The sequence below is a fragment of the Microtus ochrogaster genome, unplaced genomic scaffold (assembly GCF_000317375.1).
Source record: "Microtus ochrogaster isolate Prairie Vole_2 unplaced genomic scaffold, MicOch1.0 UNK73, whole genome shotgun sequence".
NCBI lineage: Eukaryota > Metazoa > Chordata > Mammalia > Rodentia > Cricetidae > Microtus > Microtus ochrogaster.
In genome coordinates, this window is record NW_004949171.1 from 422,845 (window position 1) to 433,865 (window position 11,021).

The 11,021-nt window shown below is 39.1% G+C and overlaps 1 protein-coding gene across 1 annotated transcript; it reads right to left on the reverse strand.

Moving 5' to 3' along the window:
- Positions 1 to 979: 979 nt before the first annotated feature.
- LOC101995232 (olfactory receptor 51I1-like) lies at positions 980 to 1,924 on the reverse strand. The gene is given in 1 exon segment (XM_013354830.1): positions 980 to 1,924. A coding segment is annotated over 1 exon segment (945 nt).
- Between the last annotated feature and the right edge of the window lie 9,097 nt (positions 1,925 to 11,021).

The following is an 11,021-nucleotide window of genomic DNA, read 5'->3' on the forward strand; positions in this document are numbered from 1 at the left end:
TGAAAGGTATCAGAATAAGTTGGGCAGTTTATTAATACACAGACCGCTGTGTCTGCTCTCCAGAATCTCTTTCGTGAACTCAGAGAGACGTCCTTGGAGTTGTCGTGGCCCACAAAATTCCAGGTGTGGCTCATGATGCTGGTCTGGGAATTGTTTCCAGACACTTAGTACTATGCGTCCTATCGCTCTTATTCCACAGCAAATGCACAGCTCTTGGTACCTGGAAGGTCTTCAGAGACTTGTAAGCCTTCTAAGCTATAGTCATCAAGTTTTTGCTTAATGCAGTTCTCATTAGGTAAAGTGAATGTGGAGATCAAGGTTCTGTTCTCTAACAAGCTATGAAGTGTGGCTGTGCAGCTTATTGGACCACAGCTAGAGAGTTGAAGCTCTAAATTTTCGGGATAAATATTTTATCTCAGGCAATGTAATTTTTGGCAAGAATTTAACCCTCCCTTCTTGCTGCCATCCTGAAGCAAACACTCTATCTAACCTCTGTCATCTTTCATAAACTACTTCCTGGCCACACAACATAGCCTGTCTCTATTTCTACAAATAAATCAACACCAAACCTCCATAGCATTTTCCTGTATTTAAATTTATCAGCTCATTCTTTGTGATTTTAGAATTCTCTTTGTTCAAGACAATTTGCCCTGCAAGATTTTGTTATTCAAAAAAAAAAACATTTTTTCAGGGTATCAGTTGTTGTTTATACATCTTTTACCTGTGTATCTGTTCACTTAACAATGCTTGCCATTATAACAGTCTTAGCACTTTTATAACTAGCACACAATTCTCACAGTCAGTGTCCAATAACTAAGTAAGTACATCATTGTATTAAGTTAGATATTGTTTTATTGACTCCAAATGCACATCTATCAAGAACTTGAGTCCTCTATGCTGTTTTAGAAAAAGTCTTAAACTTGACAGACAAGGCTTAGTCCTTCCTCTAAATGAGCTCTCTCAGTGTCTGCAGCATTCCTCAGGTCTGGGATTTATGAAAGACCTTGAGGATTCCTTTTCGTATTTCCTTGGTCTTCACACTATAGATGATAGGGTTGAGCATGGGGGGTACAAAAAGATAGACATTGGACATCATAACATGAACAACAGCTGGAGCACTTTTCCAGAAGCGGTGGATCATGGAGACAGCAATTATGGGCACATAAAAGGCTAGCACTGCACAGATGTGTGATATGCAGGTGTTGAGTGCCTTGAGTCTCTGCTCCTGGGATGCAATGGCCAATACAGCTCTCAAGATCAATGCATAGGAAAGAAGGATGAAAACTGAATCCACACCATATGTAAAAATGACCACAAAGAGTCCATAGATATTGTTAACACGGATGTCTCCACATGCCACTTTCATCAGATCTGGATGGAGACAATATGAGTGGTGCAACACATTGCCCTTGCAAAAAGGCAATCGTTTTACAAGAAAAGGGAAAGGGAAGAGGGTAGTGAAACTTTTGGTAAGGATACCCATGCCCAAAGCCAAGATGCGGCTATTAGTAAGCACAGTAGAGTAGCGTAGTGGGTCACAGATAGCCACAAACCGATCAAAGCTCATGGCAAGAAGTATGCCTGATTCCATGAAAGAAAATGTGTGGATGAAGAACATCTGGACTAGACAGGCATCAAAAGCAACTTGGCGGTAGTTGAAGCAGAAGGTAGCAAGCACTGTGGGCAGTGTAGATAGGGACACTCCCAGATCATTGAGGGAGAGCATAGACAGGAACTAGTACATGGGCTGGTGCAAAGGAGGTTCTCGGATGACCAGAGCAAGGATACTGAGGTTACCTGAAATGGAGACGAAGTAGAGGAAGCAGAAAATCAGGGCAATCCAAGCTTGGCCTGTTTGCATCCCAGGAATGCCTGTCAGCTGGAGTGTGGCTGGTTGGAAGGGAGTGCCATTCAAGCCTAGCATGGCAGGCAGGTGGGAGAATGCAGATGAGGATTGGGCCCAAGAGAGGATGTGAGGGGAATTCTTCACTTCCTTTCTCTCAGATATCCTGTCTCCAACACAAAATGTCAGGCATTTAATATGTGTACCTACATTCTGCCTTCCCCATTAGACTGTTATTTCTTTAAGAAAGGAAGCTATTTCCACTTATTTGTGTACTGCCAGCAGAGCATACTTCCTAGGACAAAATGCAAAAGGCTGGTGATCAAATGAGTGCCTATAACATAGCAACGGGGCAGAGACATGAACAAAACCCTCTGGCCATTCCCATTGTTACAGTATTCTACCACTTCCACATATACTCCAGAAATCATACACTGGGCGTTGGAGAGAAAAATAGAAATTGAGATAGACCAGAAATATGCCTTTAGAAACTCACCATCTAGCAGCATAAATAAACTACATGTAACCACAAAACCTTACCTCCAATAACCTTTGCCTCAACTTCCCAATGCTATGGTAACCCATCCCACACACACACAAAAAAAAATCTACCTCTGAAATCTTGAATTTCATTTTATTACATTTCAACATTAGATTTCTACTGCCTATCTCTCTTGCCATTTGATGTTTGTGATTGCTTAGGAAACGCTATAATTGCTCCGTTTTCTTCTGGTCAATTTGTCTATTAACTTTTTCTCTTTTATGTCCTTCCTGATATCCTCTCTATTGAAACAGTTACCCTGATCTTTGCCTTTCTTCTCTTTGAAATCTATATAGAAAACTCTAAATGCTTTAAAAAGTTCTATAATCAAACCAACTGTTTGGGTCCATCAAACCAAAGAAATAAAACATTTTATTGGAATTTTAAATATATATGTGTATTGATATAGTATTTTATATTTCATATATTGTATATCATTATTGATGTTTAGAATTTTAAAGATATTTGCACATTTATTTCTTCTTACTTCAGGCTTGGGAGCAAGAATCCCCCTTTTCTGAAGGTAGGGGCTCCACTAGATTCCCTTCCTGCTGCTCCTCCCAGACTCCTGTTCCAGATGCACAGGAGTTTCAATCTTGTTCCTCTTCTGGCTCCTTCTCTTCAGGCAATGGCTGTGTACAGAAGGACCTAGCATACAGACATGATACCCTTTCTCTCAAGCTTCCTCTAGTCATGGTTGTTCCCCACACGTAGTTAAATTTTTTTTTCTTTCTTTTTTTTCCTAATCTCTCCTGACACCACGGAAGGTTATCTGCTTGAGTATCTGCTTCCCCAAAATGTTTCCGAGTCTCTCTCAATGCCAGGGAATTGGTCTTGTTGAGCTTAACCTGCTAGTACTACTTGTTTCATTGAACTGCGGTTAACACCTTTTCCCTATCCAAGTATATTTCTTGTAGGATGACCTCTTTGTTTCTAAATGCAACAAAAACATGTTCTTAGTACAATGAACTTTTCTTCAGAATGAATACTGCTGGTAACTCACCTTGTTAAAGCTGCTTCCATCTTAGAGAAACTGCTCCATTTTTCTATTGAAAATAGATTCTTCTCTCATACAATGCATCCTAACCACAGTTTCCCCCATTTCACTCTTCCCAGTTTTCTCCCAGATCCCCTCTCTTCCAGGTCTACTCTCCCTCAGTTTCCCTAACAACTGCTTCTTAATGTTCTACCTACATTAGTTTCTTTGGGTATCCTTCCTGAGAACCTCTTTCTCTGTCTTTGTCTTTAAGCAGCCATGAGAATGTCAACAAATGAAATAATGGAATCATGAACACTGAGAAACCATATCATAAAAAAAAGAAACCATATCATAAAAGACTACCTTTACAGTCTTTATCCAAAGATGTTTCCATGGTGCCCAAAAGCCCAAAATTAAAGCTCTGTTTTGGTTCATAAGTAAAGTGACTCCTTACATTGTTTGCAATTTCTAGAGTTTTCATTCTGTTCTCAGTACCCTTGGAATCACACTGAAATGTGGTGGTGACCAAAGTGTGGAGAATGTAAACGTATTAGTCACAATCCTAGAAGTGTGGGGGACATGAAAGGACAGCCACATCTTGGCTTCTGAGAAATGAAAGCATCTCTTTTGTTAGTGTGACTAGTTGTCATCTATTCTCTCCAAACTTCTCTTGCAATTTCAAACAAGGATGAAAATTGATGTCTCTAAATAAGGTTTTTGTAGATTCACTCTATATAAATATGATCATTTTTATTACTTATATTTTACATGGTCTCTGGGTCAAGAAGAAATGGAAAATTTTGCAACTGCAAGGAATACTAAGAACTCTTTCAAAATATAGACTAAATTCAGCTCCCTTTCCTTTTCTCTGGTGAGCCAACTGAAGGAATCAAGGAAGGTGCCAGACCTCCCTGTCTGTAAGAAGCTCTGAAAACTTCACACAAAAAGCAATCCCCACTCTAAGTGGTGTGTTTTTTTCTTTGATTATCTGTTTGTGTGTTAGTCGATGTCCCTCAAATGCAACGCCTCTAGGAATGAAGGTCAGAAGATGTAGCACGCACCCAGAGCCCTTGAGCACTTCAGAAAACCCATGCTTATACTTCCATGCATGTCCAAACATTTATAGTCACTGTCTCACATCCATATATGTGACATGAGTATGCAGAACCTACTACATCCTCTTTTGCCACGTCTGACACTGCTGTACCATAAAACTCAGGAAAAATCATGACTGTTTATTGGTGCTACATATACATTACAAATCTCTGTTCACGTCTATACTCTCCTTTACTTATAAACATATTCTCCCACACATACTCACATAAGAAATAGCAAATCATCATCATTTGCAGACACACAGTAGAACCCTCACTGATTATATTCTCACTATATAGTCAACAAGCAACCAACAAAGTTTAGAAAACATGCTGTTGAATGGGAAGTTTGTTTCTGTGATTGGTTTTACCTCTTTGTTTTTGCTTTCTTTAGCTTCATACGCAAGATTTGGGTACAGGAAATCATAATTCAAAATACAGGTTTTTAAAATAAGTTTGTAAAGACTCTCAAGACAAAATATAAATTGGATGTATCATCTTCTTAGCCTAAGATCACAAGGTCTGATAATAGAGCTTTGATTTAGATAGTAGAAACCTGGCATTTTCCTGTGATTGCTGACTTTAAAAGGAGATATATTTGGTCCATTGTGAAGGGAGGATACATAGATTAGGAAAAAGACTGCATTGGAGCTGTCTGGATGGGAATCATTGTGATGGGTAAGGAAAAAGCACTCACTGCAAGGAAGCTGTGCTTTCTTTGTAGCCGGATGTGCTGTGATGTGCTGTGCTGTAGGTCCAGCCGTCAGAGCGGCCTTGGTTCATCTCTTTAGGACATAAATTTATAAATCCCTCAAAATCCCAAAACTCTTTATGAATTAGAAGAGTAGGAAAGTGGTATAATTAACAGGTGACATCAATGAATAAGGGAGCTTTTCTAAATGAGAATTGCTCCCAAGGGGATCTAATTCTTAGCATTGTTGATTTCATCATCTACACCCACTAGTGTGTCAATTTTCCTTGCTGGGTGTAAGAAGAGGGCCCGCTTATTCATCTAGGCTGCCCTGCTAGCTTAACCCTGAACTAGCCACACAGAAACTGTATTAATTAAATCACTGCTTTGCCCATTCACTTTAGCTTCTTATTGGCTAACTCTTATATTAATTTAACCCATTTCTATTAATCTGTGTATTGTCATTTGGCAGTGGCTTACCAGGTAAAATTCCCAGTGTCTGTCTCTGGCGGCTCCATGATGATTCTCTGACTCTGCTTTCTTCCTCCCAGAATTCAGTTCTGTCTTCTCTGCCTACCTAAGTTCTGCCCTATGAGGCCAAGGCAGTTTTTTTTATTAACCAATGAAAGCAACACAAAGAGAGAAGAACCTCCTACACCATCTGGACTGTCAGCACACTGCACACTTATGATACAGGAAAACATACACAGCCATAGTCACCCTGAGATCCCACAGATACATCTTCAGACACTTGAGTTATTAATAATATTCACATTTTATATGTTTGCAAGAAGCAAAGAACTACATAAAATAGTGAATTGCAATAAATCATATAAATGTTCACATATTTAGAGGGAGGTATAATTTTGTCACAAGTTTGAAAAACTTCCAAAAAGCAAGATAAATATGTAAGTGATTATACAGATGGACACATGAGTGGATAGGAACCATGCATGACCGCCTTTTCATGGAAAATAGGCAGTGCTATGAACAAAGAGCCGTCAGTCCTCTGTGGACAGGGCATGTTCTGAAGACGAGTAGGGCTCGTTAATACGTAATAAGTAGCTCCCAGAGAAATCTTTTTCACTTTGAAAAAGAAGATTGTACACACAACAGGCTCTTTATTTCTCAGAAGTTGGCAGACTCATTGGTTACTTGGCCATGCTTGAAATAGTTAGTACTTTGCATAGTACTTATTATGAATATGAAAACCCTTGGGAGATCCTTTATCCTACAATACTAGAATTACAATCAGAGTAAGATGAATTAGCCAGGCTTGTATGCCTTTGAATCCACTCTGTACCCTTGTATGTCCATTCTCCATATAGCAAGTGCTCAATTGTTATTCTTGGGCTATTCCAATATCCTATGTGAGCCACTTTTTACATAACTTCAGCTGGTGGGAAGCATTCGCAAGGATAGATTCTCTCTGCCCAGGCTTATCTTGGGGTGTCTCTCACGGAGATCATTCTTATTCCATTACTTCCTTGCTTGGGTGCACCTTTGCTGGTATCTAATAATTGCACCTCACGTCATTACACAGGAGTCGCATTTGGTTATTGCAAAATCTCCATGATGCATCACTGTCTGCTCCTCACTTTCTCAGTTACGAAACAATTTCCAGGATAAAATTTATTTCAAATTATTATGGTCATTATATTGAAACTTATCTCTCAATTTCATCCTCAGTGTTGTTTGTTTGTGATTTCGTATGTAAGCACTTCAAACTGTGTCCCTTCTTTGCCAATCAGCACCTAAAATATGTGGCTACGGGGCACAAAGGACCCGGCCAGGATGGGGGTTGCAGAGCCAAGTTTGTTTTACTCTGCTGTGCTAGTTCAGCCATACTTCTCACTCAAACACAAGTAACTAACACCAGAAGCATTAGCTGCTTCCACTTTGCAGCTTCCCAACACTTCTTAAAACAAGTTACTATGTGTTCTTAAATACCTCAAAACAAACCAGAAAAATCCTCCTCCAACCCCTTTCTCTGAAGACTAAATATCAATCACAACCAGTCTCTCCTCTGAACTCTAGAGAGTACAAGACCACATAATGGATAGCCTCTCCTAAAAATCTTGACTTTCAGCTTTTTGGCACTCTTATTTCAAGACTGTAACATCTGAATCCTGCCATTAACAAAACATGATGTGCTCTTAGCATGTATTAACTAGAAATAAATGTTCAAGTTGCCACTTCCCAGGGTTGAGTGGAAAGTGATGGGAGCATTGAGATCAGGCATTCATGGAGCTGAGGAAACCTTGTGTTTCATGGATGAGGCACATCCTGGAGAGAACACCATGATTCTGGCCTGTATTCTTTTCAGATGAGTACATGGTTCTTACAAAAGGACATCCGGGATATGGATGGACTCATGAGCATAAATACCAATAGCACATCAACTTAAATAAAATACAGAATAATAAAAAAGCTTCTTTGAATACAAAATTGCCCAATGAAAAAATCATCCCTGAATATTCAATAGATGAACTTAATACCTAAGTGCCAATAAACCATGGAACTTCTCTCTTCCCTTGACAAGAAACCAGAGATCGGTGTTAGCTACTAAGGAATAGGAGGAAACCAAAGGCTGTTAAGTCTGGATGCTAGGTAGTTATGTGGTTACACTAGACCATAAATTTTAACTATATATCTGAGGCTACTTTATTATCTGAAGATGATCCCCAAAATTCAGAGAACTGAGTTTCAACAGAGGATTTAGAAAGAACTGGCCCCACTCGACACATTCAAAGAGATAAGAATAAAAATATACTCTAATGTTTCCCTTCACTCTTTATTTCCTGGGCTTACACATTACCTACTGCATGAAGCTGAGATATGCTGGGCAGTGGTGGTGTGTACCTTTAACACCAGCAAGTTCAAGGCCGGCCTGGTCTACAGAGCGAGTTTCAGGACAGCTAGGGATACACAGAGAAACTCAGTCTCAAAAAAAAAAAAAAAAGTAACAAAAAATCTGAGATTTCTCGGGTATTGAGCCTCCCTGGTCTGACCACCAATCATCAGATAATGTGCCATGTTGGTGTGAGAATTAGCTGAGCTCATTTCCAACTGAAAGAGTACATGATTTAATTGTGCCAGTCTCTTTAAAGACCTCAGGAGACCTGGAGCTCCCTGAAGAATTCCCAGAAACAAAGTGTGCTTTCTCTGGGGATTAGGGTGAGATATAAAATTAACAAAGATGAATTCACTTCAGCAAAACGAAGGGCATGTTCTGACTGTGCCTCTCATCTTCAGGTCTTCTGGTGAGTTCCCAAACTTTGTAGGGGAGAAGATGGCTGATCTCTGCAACCCTGCTAAGAGGGGTTACCTGAGTAAGAGTAGATGAGGGTGGAACGGACTGGGTCGATGGCGTCGTGACTGCTGCTTCCTAATAGAATGAGTAGAGATGAAAGGAACATGAGGAGCAGGTGTTTTCTCTGGAGCTGTCATTCTCTTATTTTGGAATTCCCTGTGCATCACTAAGTAGCTCACTTCCCATAGTCAACTTCAGAGTTTTAAATCTAAACTTTCTAAGGTTTAGCAAGATTGCCACAAGTTCAGGTAGCAAAGCAGGGCTCAGAACTCAAGACTACCCACTGTCATTAGCCCAAAAGCCTAAGCATAGGTAATTAAACTTCACTTTAACATTCTCCTTTCTAAGTGGGGAGATAGGATTCCCAAGATAACTGGTTATCCAATACCAAGTGATCATTCCGAAAACATATATATGAGTAACATTATACTGATTAAGCAAGTGATATTAAGGAACAAGTATATATGTGTGTGTGTGTGTGTGTGTGTGTGTGTGTGTGTGTGTGTGTGTGTGTATACATATATGCATGCATATGAGAACAATTTATTAAAAAGGCTAGGAATCTGAAAGATAACAAGAAGGGACATATAGGGAGGTGGAAGGAGAAAAGCAAAGGAAGAAGTTATGTAATTATATTATAATCTTGATTTAAAAGAAAAAAATTAATATTTACCTCCTACACTATGAGAAGACATTTTTTGCTGAAATTTACAATATAACCTTTCAGAAAGATTTTTTAAAAGTCCCTGGGATATCTAAAGGATAAGAGAAATCAGATGATCATACCTACTGATGAACCATAAATCATTTATTGTCTTTTCTCATTTGTGCTATAGATTGAAATCTATAATCTGTAAACAAATCTTCCTGGAAACCAACTTTGTCTATTTCTCACTCCTTTCTAGACCCATGAAAGTCTTCATAGATATCAGTTTCTTAATTAAGTAATATTAAAAAGCTGGGAAGGATTTATAGTGTCCTTTAACAAAACAGCCACATGTTAGATACAATGATTAGTTTTTCCAAAGTCAGTATTAGAGTCAGGGAGAAGCCACAGCAGTTTGACCCCTGTCAAAGGAGTCTTCCCCTTACCACATTAGCTTCTATACAGCTACAGTAACATACATATTCTGGTTTCCAGAAGCAAAAGAAACTGGCCTCAGAGCCATGCATTTGATGTTCTATTCTTTACCTGTGTCTGCTTGAGTCATTTACCCTCCTTGATCACAAGGTCCTGGGAAACCTTCGCTCAGAGACACAAAATTGTATTTTCTGTTTGTTTTTCTTCCCCTATAATGTTTAAATGATTCCTCAAGATCCCGAGTAGACAGACAGTCCTACAGATCTCTATGAAAACTCTATCACTTACAAACCATGACTGATAAGGCAAGCATTCATTGCTTAGCCTGTTTCCACATATCTCGGGGATTAAATGTGCAATCGTGGATAGATCTATGCAGAGAACCTTACACACTGCATAGCCAACACACAAATTTTGTCGGTGTTTGTTTATTCACCAATTTTCAGGAAGGTCACAATCTCACCACCAGCCAGATAAGGAAAGACTGTAATCATAGCTCTGTCAGGTGTTAATGCTCTCCCGTCTAAGAGAACTGTCAAAGCATAGTCTGATCTTACTTATTTGGAAACTAGAGAAAGAAACATGAGTGATACTTGTTTCTCCCAGAGCTGTAGGTACACCTCATCACTACTGACTCTGAGCCTAAGACATATCTCCTTATATCACCCTGAAACTGTGGGATTTTTGTTCTGTTTTGTTTTGGGGTGTGTGTGTGTGTGTGTGTGTGTGTGTGTGTGTGTGTGTGCTATAAACCTGGGTTTCTGGAGCAAAGGAACCTAAGTCTAGCTTTGGCGTGAATTTCTGGAGTTCTCCCAAAGCAAGGTGCCCTAAAAGCTAAAACCAAGTCAGCCAAATGAGAAGTCTTCTAACATTCTCTAGTCTTACTACACAGCAGAAAAAAATAATGACATCTTGAATTTTGCAGGAAAATGGATGGAGTTAGAAAAAATTTTTTGAGTGAGATAACCCAGACACAGAAAGACAATTATCATATGTACTCACTCATTGCTGTTTTTTAAACATAAAGCAAAGAAGACCAGCCTACAATCCACAATCCCAAAAAACTTAGACAACAATGAGGACACTAAGAGAGACTTACATAGATCTAATCTACATGGGAAGTAGAAAAAGAAAAGATCTCCTGAGTAAATTGGTAGCATGGGGACTTTGGGGGAGGGTTGAAAAAGGGAGAGGAAAGGTATGGAGGGGAGCAGAGAAAAATGTAGAGCTCAATAAAAATCAATACAAAAAAGAAAATGGAATCATGTCAAAAGTATCGGTAGAATACAAGACACTCAGAGAAGGATAGCTGTAAGAATCAAGTAACATGTAAGTAGTGGTCTTAAAACATCTGGAGAAAATAATCTTCATGAATGTAGACAGAAGTGTGAATAAACAAATCAATATGCATGCATGTATTTGCACATGTAAATACTGCCTATATGCATGCATATATTTGCACATGTAAATACTGCCTAT